The 21,101-nt window shown below is 56.7% G+C and overlaps 2 protein-coding genes across 2 annotated transcripts; one reads left to right on the top strand and one right to left on the bottom strand.

Moving 5' to 3' along the window:
* Positions 1-343: 343 nt before the first annotated feature.
* LOC113962743 (V-type proton ATPase subunit B) lies at positions 344-9,814 on the top strand. Its single transcript, XM_027673488.1, has 14 exons — positions 344-452; positions 2,559-2,614; positions 3,263-3,361; positions 3,929-4,022; positions 4,114-4,191; positions 4,644-4,783; positions 4,907-5,008; positions 5,515-5,612; positions 5,787-5,910; positions 6,494-6,644; positions 7,258-7,340; positions 7,432-7,536; positions 8,088-8,217; positions 8,311-9,814. Exons 1-14 carry the CDS (start codon positions 344-346, stop codon positions 8,451-8,453), a joined length of 1,512 nt encoding a protein of 503 aa, XP_027529289.1. The 3' UTR covers positions 8,454-9,814.
* Positions 9,815-15,780: 5,966 nt separating this feature from the next.
* On the bottom strand, positions 15,781-19,109 carry LOC113962744 (leucine zipper putative tumor suppressor 1-like). Its single transcript, XM_027673489.1, has 3 exons — positions 18,732-19,109; positions 17,436-18,269; positions 15,781-16,797 (listed from the first exon to the last, which is right to left on the bottom strand). Exons 1-3 carry the CDS (start codon positions 19,074-19,076, stop codon positions 16,132-16,134), a joined length of 1,845 nt encoding a protein of 614 aa, XP_027529290.1. The 5' UTR covers positions 19,077-19,109; the 3' UTR covers positions 15,781-16,131.
* Positions 19,110-21,101: the final 1,992 nt, after the last annotated feature.

Below are 21,101 nucleotides of genomic sequence, written 5' to 3'. Positions count from 1 at the left end.
TCCTTTCCTTTCCTTTCCTTTCCTTTCCTTTCCTTTCCTTTCCTTTTTTCCTTTTTTCCTTCTTTCTTCTTTTCTTTTTTCTTTTCCTATCCTTTCTCCTATTCCTTCTTCTTTCCCTTTCCGTCTTTCCTCTTACCTTTCCCTTTCCCTCTTTCCCTCTCCCTTCCCTTTTCCTTTCCCCATTCCCATTCAATTCCCCCCCCAGCACCCGGGTCAGCTCCGGTGGGCGTGGCCTGTGTAAGTGGGCGTGTCCCCGCGGTGGGCGTGTCCCTCCGCGGTGGGCGTGGTCCGTCCCGCGCTATAACGCGCCTGCGCAGTCGCGGCGCTGCGGTCGCGGTCCAAGATGGCGGCGGTGCGGGCGCTGCGCGGGGCCGTGAACGGCGCCGGGCCCGGCGGGCCCCGCGAGCAGGCGGCGGCCCTCACCCGAGACTTCCTGTCCCAGCCGCGCCTCAGTGAGTGCGGGGGCACCGGGACAACGCGGGGCGGTCGCGGGGGAGGGGGATCGGCCCCGCTCGGCGGCCGCGCACAGCCCGGGCCGCAGCCCCGCGCCCCTCGGCGGGACCGGCTGGGCCCGGGCCCTTCAGAGCGGTCTGGGGTTCCCTGCGCCTTCCCCGCAGCGCTCCCCGAGGGCGGCGGGCCGGGGTCCGGCTGCACTGGGGCTGTTAATTGGTATTAATTAATCACCGTCTCCTGCCCCAAAGCGGGCTCCCGGGGAACACGGGCCGCTCCCGGGGAACGCGGGCCGCTCCCGGGCCTTCCTGGGAACCCGGCGTTGGCAGCAGGAACGGGAAGTGGCTGTGGATGGTGCGGGTGCGGCGGGGGCTGCTCCTTCAACGCTGAGTTGAGAAATCCGGTGAAAAAGGGGAAATGCGGGAACCTCGTAAAAATCCCCTCGCTGCTGGGCTGTGAGAAGGGGTGTTTTTCCTGGCAGTGACTCCACCGGTGCCCTGAATGGCACCAGGACCTGCGGGGGGAGTGCCCAGGAGCTGCTCGGTGATGGATCCCCTGGAAATGTCACCCAGGTTGGGAAGCCAATCTTTGCAATTCCAGCCTCCCCCAAGGCTTTGGAGCCTTCTGTTAAGGTTGGAGCCAAGGTGACTCCATGTTCTATCCAGGTTTTTCCATTCTGGCTTTGGCCTGAACTGATATCAAGCAGGGTACGGAAAATATTTCAAGTAGCTTTTGGTTCATTGTGGAACTGGTTGATCAGAATGGAAAGGGGAATTTGGAGCAGGTGTTGAGCTGCTTTCTTGGGAGATTGGTGCTGAGTGATCCTGCTGGATACCAGGGAAGTGTTTTCCCATGGACAGAGCAGGGACTGAGAGCCCTGTGGGGCGGATTGAGGAAGGAGAGCTCACGAGGCAGTCATGGGATGAAATGCTCCACTCAGGGTCATGTTTTCCATGCCTTGTGGGCTGCAAACGCTGGGAGTGTGAGCAGAGCCCTCGTGGATGGTGTCTGGGTGATCCCTCCCTGCTCAGGTGGCAGGAGCAGCTCAGCTGCTGCTTCTCATTAAGGGACACGTGTTTTGTCTCGGGGTGTTCAGGAGGATTTTAGGAGTAAAACTGAGGAACTGGAGTTCAGTCCCTGGCCCAGCTCCTGCCCTGAGCTCCCCTCAGTTCGATTGTTGCCTGTTAAGATATCACATTGCAACATTCAGGGTGTTTATTGCAGTGTAAACAGCACCTTGTTGATGGTGCACACACGGCCTGGGGAGGTGCCAGGCTGGAAGGGCCCTGGATGCTTCCCTGGAGCTGGTGGAATGTGTGATCTGGTGGCTCCAGTGGCTCATTTCCCTCTCCCAGGAGCAGTGGGGAACTGTCACACTTGTGGTCACTGCACCTCGTGACCCTCAGAGGGCTCTGACTCAATAGTTCTTGTATCTGTGGGTCAAGTGGTGCTGGGCTCCAGCTGGATCCTGGGGGCTGTATGTCCCTGGATCCTGGGGGCTGTATGTCCCTGGATCCTGGGGGCTGTATGTCCCTGGATCCTGGGGGCTGTATGTCCCTGGATCCTGGGGGCTGTATGTCCCTGGGTCCTGCCGTGTGCCCGTCCCTGGGTCCTGCCGTGTGCCCATCCCTGGATCCTTGGGGGTGCATCCTTGGAGCAGGGCTTGCTGCCTTTTCATAGCTTTCCCCCCGGGCTCTGCAAAATCATGGAATATCCTCAGCTGAATTAAAAAAATCGTGGAATGCTTTGGGCTGGAAGGGACCTCAAAGCCCATCCAATCCCACCCCTGCCATGGCCAAGGACACCTTCCACTATCCCAGGTTGCTCCAGCCTAATTTTATCCCTGGATGTAGATTTGTAGTGAATTTTTATGACAGACAAAAACCAAGCAGAATTTTAAGGTCACCTCGGGGGGGATTTGCAGGAAGCAGCAGGAAATGCTGGACACACAATTCTGTATCTAATCCTTCTGGAAGAGTTCATTATAAACACAGAAATGGAGCCCCACAACTGCAAACCTGAGCCTGGTGATAAACATGGAACTGGGAAAACTTGATCTAGGATGTTTCTAAGGAAGCACCACCTGACTTGTGGCTTTATTTTTCCAGCCTATAAAACTGTCTCGGGTGTGAACGGGCCCCTGGTTATCCTGGATCAAGTCAAGGTAAAAACTCGGATCTTAACCAAGCTTTTTTTAAGGGACAATTTCCAAGCAAAGCTGGGGCAGGTTAAATGCAGACTGGTGGGAAATTCTTGTGTCCACAGAGCAATTTTAATCCCTTTCTGGCTGCTGAGAACTGGGGAGGGGTGTCCGTGCCCTGGAGGAAAGGCAGAGCTCTTGAGGCTGCTGGGGAAAGAAAGGAAACAGTGTCTCAGTTTTAACCAAAACCCCCAGAATGTTGTTTTAAACTTTAATGCTGAAATCCACCTGTTTGCTTTGCTCCTGACCTTTCTGTTTCCAAATAAGTGCTCTGTGAAAGGAAACTCTGAACGGTTCTGGCTTGTTTTCAAATGGCAAACAACTGCTGCAGGTTTTTCTCCTGTCAGATGCTGCCCTGGGGCTTTCTGTCACCGTTTCAGGGCTACTTGGGTGTTCAGAACTGATTCTGCCACTCTGCAAACACTGTATATTCATGTAAAAATCGCTTTAGCCCCAGAGATTTAATGTGCTTGGAATGAGTTTTGTTCTGATGATAAAATTATTCTTAAAAAATTGAGTAGTTTCTAGGCTTAAGCTTGCTTTAAACTGGCAGCTTTTGTTTCTTGACTGTGGGATTTTGATGTTTTCCACCCTCTGTTTGCTCCCCCTCAGTTCCCCAGGTACGCAGAGATCGTCCACCTGACCCTTCCTGATGGCACAAGGAGGAGTGGGCAGGTCCTGGAAGTCAGTGGCTCCAAAGCTGTGGTTCAGGTATCAACAGGAGTGTCTCTTGTTGCATATTTTATTAGTATTTTATTAATCAGGGTGTGTCTGAACAGAATCAAATCTGTCCTGAGATTTGTTCTTTTAGCACCAGAAATGAAAAAGAAATAAATCACCTACTTATTCCAAGTGCCAGTGGGATGAATAACTTGAAGAGACTGCAAACTGGAGCACAGGGACATTTTTATTTGCATCCCCCATGGATTTCTTTGCTGCTGGATTAAAGGAATCCACTGTAATTTCCAGTATTAGGTTCAGGATCAGCCACTCCGCTGTGGCTGCTGTATTTCCTCTAAAGAGCTGTTTCTTGTTAATATTCTTCTTATCTGAAGAACTTTACCCTGTTGGCAAAGGGAAACATTTGAGATCAAAGAAGTGGCTCCAACTTTGTTGATGTAATTCATGAATTTTGTTAAAAGTGGGGGGTTTTTGATGTTTTGTGCAGCCCTTTGCAGAGCAGGGGCTCCTGCTGTGAGGCAGCACTCAGGTGTTATTTTGTGAAGCACAACACCCTTTTCCTGTGTTTTTATTGACCTTTTTCTGCCATATTTGCAGGTATTTGAAGGCACTTCAGGGATTGATGCCAAGAAAACCTCCTGTGAGTTCACCGGGGACATCCTGCGGACCCCGGTCTCGGAGGACATGCTTGGTGAGGGCACAGTGCTTTGAGGGGTGGGCAGATCTATCCCCTGGGAACTTATTGTCACAGTAATTTACATTTTCATTGCTGTTTCTTACAGGCAGAGTGTTCAATGGATCAGGAAAACCTATAGACAGAGGCCCCATTGTCTTGGCTGAAGATTTCCTGGACATTATGGGTATGTTCTATGCTCTTAATCCATTTCTGATGGGGAGTTGAGACAAATCTGGTGTTTCTGTTTTCTGAATGTTACAGTAGATTTGGGTTAGAACACAGAATCTAACTTAGGAGGAGCTTAATCTTATTTTTAATTATGTGTGGCATCAAACTCAAATCAAGTTGCACAAGGTAGCAGAAAAGAGCCATTTTCTGCAGTGCTTGGAGACTGTTCTTTATTATTTGTAGACTCTTAATTGTACAGGCTCCAGAGGTGATTCACTGGTAACTGGCAGGGTTTTCTGTGAATCATTCTTATCAGTGACATGACCACAGAATTCCAGAGCCTTGGCTCTGGAAACCTCAGGTGTGATTTGTTGGCCTCACAGTGGAGTTGATACCTCTTGAGCAGTTGTTTAATAAAGCTTCAAACACGTACAGGGAATAACATGTTCTCTTAAAAAAACACAACAGGTCAGCCCATCAACCCCCAGTGTCGAATCTACCCCGAAGAAATGATCCAGACTGGGATTTCAGCCATAGATGGCATGAACAGTATTGCCAGGGGCCAGAAAATCCCCATCTTCTCAGCTGCTGGGCTGCCCCACAACGAGGTGAGCACTCAGAGCCTCTCTGAACTGTTTCCTTGTGTTTCACTGGGGTTAAAAATCAATAAAATGGAAGTTCTGGGCTGTGCAGCAGCATCAGGTACAAAGACTGGAATGTTTTCTCCCCAGATTGCAGCTCAGATCTGTCGCCAGGCTGGCTTGGTGAAGAAATCCAAAGATGTGATGGACTACAGCGAGGAGAACTTTGCCATCGTGTTTGCTGCTATGGGGGTGAGTCCATGGAGCTGGAGGGAGAGAGAACTGGGAATTCTGAGAGCAGCTGAAGTACTGTAAGAAGGTTTTATGTGTATGCAACTAGAGGCTGAATGGCTGAAAATCCCAAAGGGCAGGAGTGCTGAACCCTGTTTGGCCCTGGCACAGGTTGGCCAGAGGAGCTGTGGCTGCCCCATCCCTGGAGGTGTCCAAGGCCAGGTTGGAGCAACCTGGGCTAATGGAAGGTGTCCCTGCCCATGGCAGGGGGTGGGACTGGATGGGCTTTGAGGTCCCTTCCAACCCAAACCATTCCATGACTCCAACAGAGTGTGTCTGATCAGGATAAAGTATCTTGAACTTGATCTGCAGCCTGGAATTCTAGAAGTTACTCACTCTGGGAATGTAGAGGAGCCTCCATGGTGGAGAGCCTTGTTATGGATGATTAACGAGGATCTCAGACTTTAATGTGATGCAGAATATCCTAAGCTGGAACGTGGAAGTGATGCCTCCCTGCTGTGGTTTAGGTGAACATGGAGACTGCTCGGTTCTTCAAATCAGACTTCGAGGAGAACGGCTCCATGGACAACGTGTGCCTGTTCCTCAACTTGGCCAACGACCCAACGTGAGTAGCTACAACCCTGCTGGGTGGGAAAACACTGGCAAAACCAAACCCTGTGGGGAGCTGGAGCTATGCTGGTGCTCCAGTGGGTGCAGCAGCAGATTTTTGAGCTGTTTGGAGCTCCCAAACCGTCCCTTGCCATCCCTAAACCCCGGCTCACGCCGCGTTGTGTCGCAGCATCGAGCGCATCATCACCCCCCGGCTGGCCCTGACCACTGCAGAGTTCTTGGCTTACCAGTGTGAGAAGCACGTGCTGGTCATCCTGACAGACATGAGCTCCTATGCTGAGGCCCTGCGGGAGGTACGTGGCCATTAGGGTGTTAATTACCCTGTTCATTAACGAGCATGGCGTTGGCAGCCGGGGTTTGTGGTGGAAAGTGAGAATCCAAACTTCTACTGGGGCTGTTGCAGTTAACATTCATAGCCAGGGAGGTTTTCGGTGAGTGCTTGTGTTCAGTGGGATGTCAGAGCTAAATTTCATGGACTGGTGGCAATTCCATCCCTGGAAGTGTCCAAGGCCAGGCTGGATGGAACTCTGAGCAGCCTGGTCCAGTGGAAGGTGTAGCTGCCCGTGGAAGGTGTCCCTGCCCGTGGCAGGGGGTGGAACTGGGTGATCTTTTAAGGTCCCTTCCAACCCAAACCATTCCATGATTCCATGAATTAGCAGTCTGATACCATCATTTTGGTTTTGCCTTGGCATCTTATCTTATCAAAAGGGTCGTGGGGACTCAGAGAGGTTTGTTTGTGGGGACTCGGAGGGGTTTGTGTGGCTGCATTTCACAGGATGGGGTACCTCAAGTGACTAGTGCAGCTAAATCTGGGCAGACAGCAGCTCCAGAGGGGGTGACCTGACTTCCTGGGAATGTTTCTGTGGCGTTCCCCAGGTGTCAGCAGCCCGGGAGGAGGTTCCTGGGCGCCGGGGCTTCCCAGGGTACATGTACACAGACCTGGCCACCATCTACGAGCGTGCCGGGCGCGTGGAGGGCAGGAACGGCTCCATCACCCAGATCCCCATCCTCACCATGCCCAACGACGGTGAGTGAGCTGCCCTGGGCAGGGCTCCTTCAGCCAGCACACTGGCTGGGTCTGGTGGGTCAGGTACATATTTCTATTAAAGAAAGACAGTTTGTATTCGGTTTTTTAAAAGCCAGTCAATTCCATGAACTTGCTTTCCCGCCACCACCTCTCCTGCAGTGACAGGATCCACAAAGACATCTGCTTCTCCTCCCTCTGCCAGATGAGGGATTGGTTAAAAATGCAGTGGCATTTAACTAATGAGGGTGGAAACTTGGGATCTCACCACATGAGGGTTATTTTTCAATGGGCAGTGAAACAATTCCCATTGTTTCAAAATTCAAATTCAAAATTAAATGAGCAGATCCCCATCCTCACCATGCCCAGTGACGGTGAGTGAGCTGCCCTGGGCCTTCAGCTTTCCTCTGGAACACTGCAGCTTTTGGCTGCTTTCTCTGTGGTGCTGATAAATGCTTTGCCCCGATCCAAGAGCACTTAGGGATAAATGGAGGGAATCATTGATGGCTTTGTGCTTTAGAAGTCACCTAACGGCAAAAAGCTGCTGCATCAGTGCTAAAATGGATATAAAAGGGCTGAAAACTGTCAAACCATTTTTTTTTTTTCCCCCCCACAGATATTACTCATCCTATCCCTGACCTGACTGGGTACATCACTGAGGGACAGATCTACGTGGACAGGCAGCTGCATAACAGACAGGTGTGTGCTGCAACACTTAGGGGGTATTTAAGATTATTCTGTGGGGTTTTTTTTAAGTATTCCTGTTAATTCCTGGATGTTTCTCCCCCAGATTTACCCACCCATCAACGTCCTGCCCTCCTTGTCTCGACTGATGAAGTCAGCTATCGGGGAGGGAATGACCAGGAAGGATCATGCAGATGTGTCCAACCAGCTGGTGGGTAAAAACCTCCCTGGGAGAGCAGAGCCAGGTTCCAAATCCACCTGTAAAGAACATACCAAGCAGTTGTGATCCAGAACATCCCTGAGGCTGCTTTGAGGCACTGACTGGGTGTTTAGGGAGACCCTTGGAGTTGGAACAGAAGTTATGTGGATGATGGGCCATGAAGATGATGAGAGGGATGGAAGCTCTGCTGGGAGAGCTGGGGGTGTTCACTTGGAGAAGTGAAGGCTCCAAGGATTCCAGTGCCTGAAGGGACTCCAGGAGAGCTGGAGAGGGACTGGGGACAAGGGATGGAGGGACAGGACAAGGGGGAATGGCTTCACACTGCCAGAGGGCAGGGTTAGATGGGATATTGGGAAGGAATTCCTCCCTATGAGGTTGGGGAGGGGCTGGGCTGGAATCCCCAGAGAAGCTGTGGCTGCCCCATCCCTGGAAGTGTCCGAGGCCAGGTTGGAGCAGGCTGGGCTAGTGGAAGGTGTCCCTGCCCATGGCAGGGGTGGGACTGGTGATGTTCAGACCCTTTGGATCCCTTCCTGTCCCCCCAGTACGCCTGCTACGCCATCGGGAAGGACGTGCAGGCCATGAAGGCCGTGGTCGGGGAGGAAGCTCTCACCTCCGACGACCTGCTCTACCTGGAGTTCCTGCAGAAGTTCGAGAAGAACTTCATTGCTCAGGGTGAGTGAGTGTCCCAGCACGTCCCAGTGGGGCATCAGCACCTCAAGGGCTCCTTTCCCTGCCCCCTCATTGCCCATGTGGCTGTTCCTGCAGGTCCCTACGAGAACCGCACGGTGTACGAGACCCTGGACATCGGCTGGCAGCTCCTGCGTATCTTCCCCAAGGAGATGCTCAAGAGGATCCCCCAGACAACGCTGGCCGAGTTCTACCCCCGGGATTCCACTGCAAAGCACTAACCCTGCTCCCCCTGCCCTGCTCTGTGAGGTGCTGGTTTGGTTTCTGTCCCCATGTGTTGGTGTTTACTCGTCGCCCTTTTAGGATTCAAAGCCAGGAGTAGGTGACACTTTTGTGCCAGTGTTCCCATGTCCACCGAGACCAGCTTTTAAAATATCCCTTCTCCAGGAGAACACTTAGGCCAGCTCTTACACATGTGCAATAGCCACCACGAGGTTTGGGTTTTTTCCTGAGCTGAACCTTTTGTGGGCATTTCAGGGGAGTTGTCTGAGGATCACCAGAAACTGCAAATATTCGCTTGCAAACTGTGGTTTAGGGCAGCATGAAAGAGCAGATGTGACTTGCATGACAACATTCCTGTCTGGAAAATGCAAGTTTTGAGCCGTGGCTTAAGGTTCTGAAAGGTTTGTGCGAACTGAGGACACGAGGAGGCAAATGCTGGGGGCTTTTCCACCAGCAAAGGGTCTCTCAGAGGACACAGGCCAGTGAGTTGCTACCTGGAAGTAGCAGAATTACTGAATTAAAGGTCTTAAATTGAAGTTTGCAGACTAAGTTTCCTACTTAACCCTTTTTTCTTTGAATTCTGGAAGTGCCAGGGACACAAACCAGCAGCTCAAGTGATTCTGAGCTCAGAATCAACTGCTGGTAATTCAAGGCTTTGTGCTGCTGCTGAAGGGGATTCTGAGGGGTGAGAAAACCCACCTTAAACCTGACACAGGTGGGAGCTCAGCTTTTACAGAATGTCCTGCACTAAATGATGCAACAGGAGGGGAAAAAAACCCAAACCAAACAGCTTTTAGTGTCAGAAAGGATATTTTGAATGCTGCTCTGGGTGTGCTGGGCCCGTGCTGTGTCTGAAGCTGTTGTGGTTTGCACTCCAGGCCCGGATTTGCCTGGCCCTGAGCTCAGCATTCCCAAACCCTGCAATCTTGGCCAGGCAATTCCGTGCTGTTCTTTTTCCAGCAGGTTCAGACGAGGCTCCAGGCCCTGCTGCTGGCAGACTTCCATGCTTTTTTCCCAGGCTTCACATGAGTCTGAGCTCTGGTCTGGCTCACCGAGGCATGTTGCACCTCTCTGAACGCCTTCGGTGCCCGTCTGGGGAGGTGTGAACACGCCTGGGCTGCCAGAGTGTGCTAATTCCAGCTCCCTGACGTCTCCATGTGCAGCTCTCCCCAGTTCTGTGTTCTCTGTGGCTGCAGCAGCGACTCTATTCCGGTGCATTCCACCCAAAGCTGTGTCAAGTCTCTCTTTTTTTTCTTTTTTTTCTTTTCTCGAGGTCGGGGTGGGAGGTTGGAAGTGTTGGCATGAAAATACTTTAATGTAGAGAATATCTAAATAAATTAAATATGGAAGGTGTTGAAGAAAATGGAAGGCTCCTGTGGTTCTCTGGTGGTTCAGCAGGGGCTGGGATGTCCCCTGGGAATGGGAATGGAACCACTTCAGTGGGCAGGGAGGGCCCTGAGCCACCCCCTCGTTATTCCCTGAGCTGAGGATTCCCTGCTGAGGAGGAGGATCTGACCTTCAGCCTCAGCCCCCAGTGCTGTGTGGAGTTGGGGGGTGGTGCAGTCACGGGGAAAGGCTTTGCAGGAATGTGCAGGGAATGTGATCCCCCTGTTCCCACATCCCTCTCCAGGGGTAGTTTGTGCTTGAGGAGGCTTGGAAACATTAAACTCCTGGACAATGAGTTCTGGGCGTTAAATTTGCTTTGGGGTTTGGGTGTGGTCAGCACTGGGGGGGTTGTTCAGGTGTTCCTGCAGCCAGGCTGCTTAAATTCCAGTGCCAGCACCTCTGAATTCCCAGAATGGTTTGGGTGGGAAGAAACCTTAAAGATCATCTCCTGCCATGGGCAGGGACACCTTCCACTAGAGCAGGGACTGGCTGGGACAAGTGTTTTTGGCTTTTCTACCTATTTTCCCCTTCAGTGACAGTCTCTGTCTCCAGGGAGAGCCTGTGCTCAGGGATAGGAATAACCAGGAGCTGGGGCTCAGGGACACAGGCTCTGAAAACTGAGCCAGGGGAGAAATTCCACAGTCCAGTGAATTCCTGAGGTCCCTCAGCAGGTGACAGAGCTTGGGGACAAAGGTTGAACAAACATTCCCAAGGGTGTGTGAGCAGGAAGGTGCCTCTCCTGGGATGCCTGCATGGATAACAGGGCTCCTGGAATGTGTGTGTGTGTCACAGAGCAAAGGGAATTCTGCAAGGATAAGAATATCCACGGCAGTTAAACTGCACTGCTCTGCATCTGGTGGGAGCAAAGGGGAAGGAATGAGACATTGCAGCTCTTCAGCTCTGGAGACTCAAAGACAGCAGGAACCTCCTGGCTGGAGAAAACAGCACCACAGAGTCATCCAGGGGGGAAAAGCCCTCTGAGGCCACAGAGTCCCCCCTGTGCCCCATCCCCACCTCGTCCCCCAGCCCAGAGCTCTGAGTGCCACAGCCAGGCCTTCCCTGGGCACCTCCAGGGGTGGGCACTCCAAACCTCCCCGGGCAGTTCCAATGTTTAACCAACCCTTTCCAGGGAGAAATTCCTCCTGATGTCCAACCTGACCCTCCCCTGGCACAGCTTGAGGCCGTTCCCTCTCCTCCTGTCCCTTGTTCCCTGGCAGCTCCCCCCTCCTGTCAGGGGGTTGCAGAGCCAGAAGGTCCCCCCTGAGCCTCCTTTTCTCCAGGCTGAGCCCCCCCAGCTCCCTCAGCTGCTCCTGCTGCTCCAGCCCCTTCCCTGGACATCACCCCGCGCTCTCAGCAGCTTCCCAGGTGAGGACCAGCCCCTGTCCCAGGCAGGGAACAGCCCGAGCCTGGCATGGGAACGACAAAAGCACCTGTCTCCCCCCAGGTCTGGGGGCTCGAGCACAGCGATTTTAGCCCCGAGGTGGGAGCAGGACCCCTCGGGGGGGACCACAGGGCTCTGGGGGCAGGTCAGGGGGTGCCCCCTCTGCGTGGCACCAGCCCTGGCAGCGCCCTGAGAGCTCCAGACACGGCTCTGAGCCGGGTGCCAAAGGAACAGCCCGACCCTTCCCGGCAGGAGCCAGCAGGTACCAGGCTCGGGGAGAGGGGGGGGGACGGGGACGTGCTGCTCTCCCAGCTGCTGCCTCGCTGCATTTACGCGCTGTTTGCTATTTTTATTCCTTTTTTTTATTATTTTATTTATTCCATAATGACTAATGAGGGGCTGCCCGGGGGGGGTCTTATCCCCCCTCTCCAGCGGGTGTCAGGCGGTCCCCGCAGGAGCACACGCCAGCTGTCAGCCCGTGGAGGAGCGGAGGGAGGGGGCGAACCCCGGGGCAGGTCCCCCCCGTGCCCCCGGGGGTCGGTCGGGGTGGCAGATGCGGGGCCGGGGAACAGGCTGGTGGGCAGAGCTGCCGCGGGTCATTTGCACATCAAAAGCAGCTTCGCCCCCGAGCGCGAGGTGCCGGGGTTTAATTGCTCTTTCAAAGCCAACCCCGGGCTTGGCGCTGCGGAGATTTTAGGTCTGACTCTGCCTCCCCCCTCCCCAGACACTGGTGCGGTGGCACCGGGGCGTTTAAAGAAGATGCAAATCAGCTTTTCTCCGTCTTGAGGCTGATTTGCATCCGCTGATTAAGTCCAACAATTCACACTCCTTCTGTGCGAGGGCGGTTGGCGCTCGGGCAGCTGGAGCTGAGCTCACCCAGAGCGCGGGGACCCCGCTGACGGGGGGGAGATGCCCGAGCTGGGCTGGTTCTCCTGTTCGCCCCTAAAACTTTAGCCAACCGTGCCCCTCAGGTGCCTCCTCAGCCCTGGAGCCCCGGCACGGTCCGATGCCATCCACCTGGGTGTCCCGAGGGCACGGCTTTGCCCCGGGATTATCGGGGCTTGCTGCTCCTTCCTTGGCCGTGTCTCCTCCTGGCAGCGAAGCAGCGCGGTCGCAGCGGGGACCAGCACGTCTGTGCTCCACTTCCCAGCCTTCCTTGTGCCCTCCCAGCCTTCCTTGTGCTCTCCCAGCCTTCCTTGTGCTCTCCCAGCATCCTGACACGGACCAACAGCCCCGAAGGACCCGCTGGTGCCTGGGGCTGAGGATGCTCCCAGCCCGACCTTGGGGAGGGCACAGCTCGTCCTCAGCAGCAGCTTCAGGAGGGGTTTGGTTGGAAAGGGGAGAAGCAGCCCAGGGTCCCCAGGCTGGCTTCCCTGAGCATTCCTAAGAATTCCTTGGGGGTTTGTGCCCTCAGGGACGCTGCCCTTGCTCCTGGAGCTGCCCTTGCTCCTTCTGACGCTGCTCAGCTCTGCCGAGTCTCTGCTCTGCTGCAGCACCTGCAGTTTGTGAGCTCTGCGGGGCAGGGATGTCTCCTGGGAGTTATTCCAGGGATAACTGGCGGCTCGGGGGTCTCCTCCTCCCTGCTGCCTTGACCTGGATTACATGGACCAGTCCTGGAAGGGCTCAGCCGGGCCGGGAGCACCCCCAGCCAGGGCAGGGGATGGCCGGGGATGATCTTCCACACAAGGTGCCTCTCAGCAGGCAGAGCCTTTCCACGTGGTTTTCTGTCTCCTTCCTCCTCAGCAGCTTTTCAAAGGCTCTAAAAATAACCTTCTCTCCCGCCCGGGGCGGTGGGAGCACAGCCAAGGTTTCCCTGGAAAGCTCAGTGGGTGCCAGGTGCCCTTTTGGGGGGCACAGAGCAGCTCGTGGGTGGCTCAATTTTAGTGTTTTCCCCGTTTTTTGCTCCTCAGCCTCCCCCTTTACCCCCCCCCCAACACTGTTTAGATCCGTGTGGTGCAAAGAGGCTCCGGGTTGGTTTGGAGGAAAGAAAACAGGTCCCAGAGTCAAAATATGACCTTGGGGTTTGTTCAGGCCGTTACACTTCACCTCTTCCTTTGGGAATTGTTTTCTCTGGATCTCCTCAGGACGTGGGGGGTGGGTTGGGCACCCCTGGGACTGGGGGAGGAGGGGGGGTCAGGGTGAAAATCAGCCCGACCTGCAGAGCAGGAGGGCGAAGCTGGAGGGTGCAGGGTGGGGGCAAGGCCGGGGGGGGGGGATTATCCCCCCTCTCCAATCCCTCCGTGTCTGCCAGAGACACGCTTTGCTTTTCCATGCTTGGGTTATCCCAGCTGCAGAGCAGAGATAACAGGGCCTGGGGACAACAGGGCCAGGTGGAGGGACGTCCCCAAAGGGGACCTTGGGGGGCTGTGATAGATGGTTTGTGGCTTGGGGGGGGGCACAACAAAGCACCATCCTGCTTTTTTTGGTATGGAAAACCCCTGGAACGCTGCCAAGCACTCAGGGAAAAAGTGGGGGGGGCGGGGAGGAGGCCAAAAAGAAGTTTTACAAAATTTTTATTTATAAATAAAAACATAAAATTACCAGTAGTTTACATCAGTCACCAGAAATAACATCAAAAAAAAAACTGAACAAAAAAACAAAACAAAACAAAAGAAAAAACCTGCAGAAAAATAATTCTCTGTACAGGCTGAGGCCGGGCAGGAGCCCCCCCCCCCGGGTTGGCTCCCACCTGGAATGACACACCTGGAATGCGGACGGGGCACACACAGCGTTGTGCAAAGGCAGCACGTCGAGGCCTCTGGGCCATCACATCATAGAGCAGGGGCTGGGAGAGGGGGTATGGAGCTGGGAGAGGGGACATGGGGCTGGGAGAGGGGAACACAGGGCTGGGAAGGGGGACATGGGGCTGGGAGAGGGGACACGGGGCTGGGAGAGGGGACACGGGGCTGGGAGAGGGAGGAAACAGGGCTGGGAAGGGGGACATGGGGATGGGAGAGGGGGGATATGGGGCTGGGAGAGGGGGGATACAGGGCTGGGAAGGGGGACATGGAGCTGGGATAGGGGGGACACGGGGCTGGGAAGGGGGACAGGGGGCTGGGAGAGGGGACATGGGGCTGGGAAGGGGGACACGGGGCTGGGAGAGGGGGATATGGGGCTGGGAGAGTGGGACATGGGGCTGGGAGAGGGGGACATGGGGCTGGGGGACAGGGACGGTGCCACCAAGGCCAGCGGGAGCAGGAGCAGGGCGTGGGGAAGGCAGGGAAGGGCTCTGCTCCCCTGGGTTTGGCTCTGGGGTGGGAGAGGGGGGTGCAGAGCCCCCGGTACTCGGGGCCATGGCTTGGGGGATGCACTGAATCCCTTCTGGCCTCGAAGCTGGAGCCATCCCAGCTCCAGAGCATCCCCGGGCAGGGCTGGGGGAAGGCTGGACCCGGCGTGGCCCCGATTTCCAGCCACGGGGATCTGAGGGTGGCTTTTCTCCGGCGGGGCCGTGGATGAGGGTCGGGGGTGGACGCCCAGCCGGGATAAACTGGGGCAATGCACTTGGGGGTGCTCGGGGCCAGGTGCAGAAGGCACAGACTGGTTTCTGTGTGTCGCTTTTCCAGGCTGGGATGGTGTGAGGGGCGCTGGGTTCTGCTGCTCCCGCACAGCTTCGAGCCCTGGGCCCGATCTGTGGCTTCAGGGGGTTGTGCAAGACCTGCCCCAAAACCCCCCTGGGCTGGGGCAGTGGGTGAACAGACACCCTGCAGTAAAAAAAAACATCATTGCACTGGCACAGACGAGGCCTGGCTGGAGATCTCCACCCTGGGAATCTGGATCCAGGCTGGTTCCCTCCCTCCTGGCCGTGCTGAGCCACAGGGGACACGGGAGTCACCTCTGGTGACCTTCAGTGGAGCCTCATTATCCACTTGCTGGTGGCAGGAGGAAATTTTTAAGAGCTGGGGTGGAAAATAAAGTGAAAGTGGGGGTGTTTTTTGGGGGGTTTCTTTTAACCAGCTCCTCTTGGTGGGATCCCGTGGGTGTAAGGACACAGCAGGAGATAAGGCAGCCGGGGGGTCCCGGAGGGGACGGTCGCAGCGAGTGTGGGGGGCTGTGGGGTGAACACAACCCCGATTCCTTGGTCAGACTGTGGCTGGGACACTTCTCCTGGCTCTGAAATCCAGCTGCTGCCTGGCAGCTGGGAAAGGGGGACGCCGAGTCCTCATCCATCAGAGCAGGGAGTGCTGGGCTGGCCACGGCTCACCCAGGGATGTGCAGTGGGGCTGCAGGGTGGGCTGTGCCCTTCAGTGAAAGGGGATTTCGGGGGGTGTTGGCTGTAACCCAGTGATGGGGTGCAGGTGGGGGTCCTTCCTGAGGCACTGCAGCGGCCCGGGGGTGGGAGCAGTGGCTGTGCCAGTGGCAGGAGGTGGCTCCGTGGTCCCACAGCACCCTGGGGTTGGCACTGACGGAGAAGGGTGAGGAGGTGTGAGAGCAGCGTCGGTGCTTCCTGCAGGGAGCTGGGCGTGTGCTGTGGCTGATTCCCTTCAAAGGCGGTGGGGAGGACCGTGGTGTCCCCGATCCCCGGAGTTTTGGTGTCCCCAATCCCCGGAGCTGCGCCCTGATCCCTCCGAGCCTGGAGCAGAGCACCCCTCGGGCGCTGTGCATGGACGGGAGTTAAATCTGCTGAGTTCCTGTTCCCTGACCACCCCATCGCCGGCTCCTCAGTCCTCCCAGGGGCAGAAGGGGCACTGCCGGGGCGGGGGGAGCTGCTGGCATGTCACCACTGGCACGAGTTGCTTGTTCACCTCTGTAACACGACAGGCAACGGGGAGCACCGGGGCGGGCAGGGAGCGGGGCCGGGAGCCCCCCAGGTAAATACATGGCTCAGCTGGACTGTACAAGGCACGGGCAGCGTGTCCCCCCAAGGGAGGGACACCTGCCCCGAGCTGCAGGGAGGGCAGGGCAGGGCAGGCTCAGATCTCGGTGGCGATGATGTCCTCGTAGGGCACGTCGGCGCCGGGGATCTCCAGCTCGATGGGCTCCTTGCCGTCCTCCCCCGCCGCCAGCTGCTGCAGCATCTTCTCCAGGTTCTGGTTCCTCTTGTACATGTGCAGGTAGCTCTGCTGCAGCTGCTTCTGGTAGTGGATCACCTTCTCCTTCTCCTCCTTCCACGTCTGCCGCTCGTGCTGGAAGCCGGAGGTCATCTGCTCGTTGTTGTCCCGCTCGGCCTCCAGCTCCGCCCGCAGCCTCTCCACCTCTCCCTGCAGGGCTTGGGCCTCCTCCAGCCCGGCACAGGGCCTGGAGCCCTCCCGGGCCTCGCTCAGCTGCTCCCTGAGGACGGCGAGCTCCGTGCGCAGGTCCAGGATCTCCTGCTCCAGCAGGTTCACCTTCTCCCGCAGCAGCTCCGACTCGTTCTTCTTGCGCTGCAGCTCGTTCTCGCACACCTCCAGCTCCATGGCCTTGGTGCGCAGGGACACCTCCAGCTCCTGGGTCTTCATCTCCAGCCCTTCCATCTTCGCCCTCACCTCCTTCAGCTGCGCCTTCAGGCCGAGGATCTCGGTGGTCTTGGTGTTGAGCTCCGTCTGGGACTCCTTCAGCTGCTGCTTCAGCAGGGAGATCTCCCCGGATTTCTGGCACACCTGTGGGCAGGGATGGAGAGCCTGAGTTAGCTGGAGCTCAGCATGCGGAAACCCCAAACTGCAGTTATTTATCTTGATTTAGAATGAATTTAATTATGATTATTAGTTATAATTAATATTTAAAATGATTATTAATAAACGTTGGGATTTTCATCAGTTTAACGCTCTTTGTTCAGCAATACCCAACGAGTGAGTAAATTAAGCTTAAGCAGAGAGTGGAAGGTTTTACTGCTCTCTAACAAATGCCCGAGGCGAGTCCAAGTAGTTCCTATTTCCACGTGGGAAGGCAGCTTTACTGCTCCTCTGGGGGCAGGCAGCTGGAAAACCCTGTGCTGGAGGCTGGAAATGCCAGGTTGTTTTAATGACTGAGTGTTTTTATGCACTGGCTGTTCCCATGGATGATGGGAAGGGCTGAGGGGTTAAGAGGGGCGGCGAGAGCCTCAATTACAGCTCACAGAACTCCTTGGATTTAACATCCACATCCCACAGCCCTGCACCCCCCGTGGTGCTGCTGGGAGGCAGGAATAGAGGTGGAGAAGGGCTCTATTTACTGCTGCTGCTGAAGCTGCCCCATTCCTCAGTCACACTTTGCTCTGGGCACCCCCAGCCCCGGGTTTGGTGCCCCTGGTGCCACTCACCTCCCACTGGGTCTCCTCCAGCGCCGGGGCGAAGCTGGTCTTCTCCTTCTCGTAGGACCTCAGCTTGGTCTCCAGCAGGTTTTGCTCCTTCATGAGTTTCTCCAGCTCCTCCCGGAGCTGCTGCTTCTCCTGCTGCAGCTGGAACACCTGGAGGTGCAGGACCTGCTGCGTGCGCTGCGTCTTCTGCGAGGTTTGCTTGAGTTTGCTGTTGCACTTCTGCTTGAGGCCCTCCAGCTCCTCCTTGCAGCGCCGCTGCTTCTCCTCGTAGGCCTGGCAGGAGCTGATTTCCTTCTCCTCGAAGCTCGACTGAAGCTCCTGCAGCTCCCCCTCCCTCTCCAGCAGCTTCTGCTCCAGCTCCTGGATGGTGGACTCGTCGGTGGAGATGGGCGAGCGGACGCAGGCGCTTTTCTCCGCGGCTCCGTGGTGGTGGTGAGGGGCTTTGCCGGGGTTCAGGATCTTGTTGCCCCCGTCGGAGAAGGACATGGCCTTGAGGCTCATCATGTTGCTGTCCTGGATGATGGCACACTGCAGGATGTTGTGGGCAGAGCCCCCGAAGCGGCTCATGGGGCCCATGGGGGTGACGAGGGGGTCGAGCTGGTAACTGCTGCTGGTGCTGTGGGTGGGGAGGCTGGACATGGAGTTCCTGCCCGAGTCAGACAGACCCCCCGAGCACAGCACGGGCTTCAGCTCCTGCTCCTTGGCTTTCTCCGGGGGGTGCAGGGGCGGGGGGAGGTGCCCCCCGCTCTCGGGGGGGGAGGAGGAGTGCAGGATGGCCCCCGAGCGCGGCAGCACCGGCTTGAAGGCGGTGGGACGGGCAGGAGGCTTGTCCACACCCTGGGGGAGAGCAGAGCCCGTCAGCACAGACCCAAACCGTCAGCACAGACCCAAACCATCAGCACAGACCCAAACAATGCCATCTGTCCCCCCCCTCACCCCCTCTGCCCCCAGGGATGAGACCCCCCTGGTGGGACAGCTCCGCTCTCCCTCGGGAAGACGCCGATGGGTGAAAGTGCCTCAGGGTGTGTTTGGGAATTAAAGGGTCTGTGTGCCTTGGATCACATGGCACGATTTTGGATCGTGTAGCTGAGCCCAGTCCCCGAAAGCAGAGGGTGGCACAGTACCCCCAGCACCTCCCTGCTGCCCCTCTCCTCCCGCTTCCCACCGCAAACCACCTTCTCCAATCTCACAGACCACAACCAGGACAGCCCTGCCCTGGGACCTGCACCCCCTCTGAGGATGGATGGGGTGCAATGGGGCACCCCCCGCTCCCAGGGCCGCCGTTTCCCCCCCACTAACCACTTCCAGCTGGCTGGGGAAGGGCAGCAGCTTCTGCGGCGTGGGCGTCCCGAAGTTGATGCCGCTGCCGCCGGCCTGGCCCAGCTCCCCTCCGGCCAGGGAGGTGTAGTCCCGGTGGGAGCCGTGGGACTTCTGGCTGACCTTGATGTAGAAGAAGTCCTCATTCTTGCTGCTCTTGGAGCCGGACTTGTGGCCGGAGTCCTGGGAGAAGCCGAAGCGGAGCAGCCCGTCCGAGTAGCGGTTGAGCTTCTTGAGGTGGGAGGACTTTCGGAGGCGGTAGTGGGAGGCGCGGCAGTGCTTGCTGTGCAGGCTGTGCCCGGAGATCAGGCTGCTCACGCTGCCCATGCTGGTCCCAGGGGGCAGGGCCCGCCTGAGCTCATAGCAAAGCCGGCACCGGGTCTGGGGACACACGGACAGCGGGGTCAGGAGCAGCCAAGGGAGCGGGGGGTGATGCTACAAGGTGGGGTTTGGGAGAGAGGGGACGCCCAGGGCAGAGCTCAGCAGGGGCAGCTCCAATCTCGGTTCCCTGTGAGCAGGGACAGGACCCTGGAATGGCTGGAGCTGAGCCAGGGCAGGGTCAGGCTGGATCTCAGGGAAAGGTTCTTCCCCCAGAGGGTGGTTGGGCACTGAACAAGCTCCCCAGGGTTTGGTCACAGCCCCCCCAAACCCGCCAGAGCTCAAGGAGAGTTTGGACAACGCTCTCAGCACATGGTGGGATTGTTGGGGTGTTTGTGCAGAACTGGACTCTGATCCTTGTGGGTCCCTTCCAGCTGAGGATATTCCACAATTCTGCCCTAAGCACACCTGGCAGGCACAGCTGGGCACATCCCAGCGCTGACAGGGTTTGTGCCAAGGGCACCTCTGTGCACATCTCCCCCCGTGTGCCCGGAGTGGGTGCCAATGGAGCAGCTGCCCCTCGGGAGTGTGAAGGGAGAGGGATGTTTGCTGAGGCTGATCCCCCCCACTCCCAGCCCTGTGGGAAGGAGGGTGGCACCCAGGGAAGAGCAAGGCTTTTCCCCAAGCCCGGGGATGGCTCCAGGAGCCTCCCACGAGTTGCCTGAGTCCCCCAGGCCACAATTCCTGAATGGCCAGGGGCATCCTGCCCAGTGCCAGGGGCATCCTGCCCAGTGCCCAGGGGGCTTGCCAGGAGCTGCAGGTTACAGTAGGAGGGCTCTCTACAGGAGTCTCTAAAATGACAAGAGGGGGAAAAGGGGTTTGTAGTGATTTTTAGGTGCCTAAGAGGCATAATTTCAATGAGCACCCTTGGGGCTCCTGCTTTTTGCACATGATGGATCCCATCTCCTGCCAACCAGCCGCAGTCACAACCCTCTCCTGCACCAGCCTGTGCCCCCTGATTCTCCAGTTTTCAGTGCCCCTCTTAACCTGCCTGAAAAGGGAAGCTGTGAGGTTTAATTACACTTAATTACACTTCAGAGGACGAGAGGCCTCGTGTGTGTGCTGAGTGCTGTGAGGAGGGGTCAGAGGGATGTGGGGCTCTGTGCTGGCTCTCTCTGCTGGGGGGATAAAAGATATAGAAAATAAACCCCCAGCTCCTGGTGGCCTTTGTGGCTCTTGGCTCCCAGAGCCAGGGCTCTAATGGAGATCCACCCTCCATCCAGGTAATCAGGGGGAGAAAGGGGGAAAGCACGGAATCCAAATGAGTTAAATGCTGTATGCACAGGATGAGCAGAGAGGAGACATTTCTGCTCCTTTGGAACAGCTCAGAGCTCCCAGTGTTGGCACTGTGTGATCCAGCTCTTCTCCAGAGCTACCCCAGGCCCAGCTCCCATCACCCAAACAGGAATCTTGGGGGTTCACAGTGTCCCCTGGCAGTGGCACAGGGTTGGGTGGTGGAGGGGGTGTTGCCAGGGCGTCCTCATCCTCCAGCTCCAGGCAGTCACTCCTGCGTGTTTCCCACTCTTGGATGTGTCCTGCCTTACCCCTGCTGCAGTGCCAGCCCCTCTGCATCCCAAAAACAGGGCAGAACCACCTTGTGCCCATCCCTCAGCTTCAGCTGCTCCCTTTTCTCTGTGCCCCGAGGCCCCAGACTGACTAAGTGTCAAAGGAAAGTCCTGGAGAGACAGAGGATCCCGCTCTAATCCCTAAATCCATTTTGGGGGGATTAGGAGGAGTAAGAACCGAGGGCTGAGCTGCTGCCGGGATGCTGATGTGTCAGAGGTGATAAACGACTCTGGGCTTCCCTCACTCGTGCAGGGGAAGAGGCAGAGTGGGCAGGGAGGGGCAGGAATCGCCTCAGGGGAGGGGATCATTGGCACAGGAGGCAGCAGAGCTGCCAACCGCGGTGACAGCAACCCCAGGCAGGGCTCAACCCGTGCCAGGGAGCAGCCCTGGTGTGCTGACACACACCCG

This window comes from Neopelma chrysocephalum, unplaced genomic scaffold, assembly GCF_003984885.1.
Source record: "Neopelma chrysocephalum unplaced genomic scaffold, ASM398488v2 Primary Assembly neopelma1_184903, whole genome shotgun sequence".
Lineage (NCBI taxonomy): Eukaryota > Metazoa > Chordata > Aves > Passeriformes > Pipridae > Neopelma > Neopelma chrysocephalum.
Note: the sequence above shows the minus strand (reverse complement) of the source record. Positions and strands in the feature narration are given on the sequence as shown.

Excerpts from the sequence above, each read along its gene's own strand:
- LOC113962743 (XM_027673488.1), top strand. The coding sequence starts at position 344 with ATGGCGGCGGTGCGGGCGCTGCGCGGGGCCGTGAACGGCGCCGGGCCC. Across the intron at positions 5,009-5,514 it reads TCGTGTTTGCTGCTATGGGG|GTGAACATGGAGACTGCTCG; the intron begins GTGAGTCCATGG and ends GCTGTGGTTTAG. Across the intron at positions 6,645-7,257 it reads CCTCACCATGCCCAACGACG|ATATTACTCATCCTATCCCT; the intron begins GTGAGTGAGCTG and ends TCCCCCCCACAG.
- LOC113962744 (XM_027673489.1), bottom strand. The coding sequence starts at position 19,076 with ATGGGCAGCGTGAGCAGCCTGATCTCCGGGCACAGCCTGCACAGCAAG. Across the intron at positions 18,270-18,731 it reads TCCCCAGCCAGCTGGAAGTG|GGTGTGGACAAGCCTCCTGC; the intron begins GTTAGTGGGGGG and ends GCTCTCCCCCAG. Across the intron at positions 16,798-17,435 it reads TGGAGGAGACCCAGTGGGAG|GTGTGCCAGAAATCCGGGGA; the intron begins GTGAGTGGCACC and ends CCCTGCCCACAG.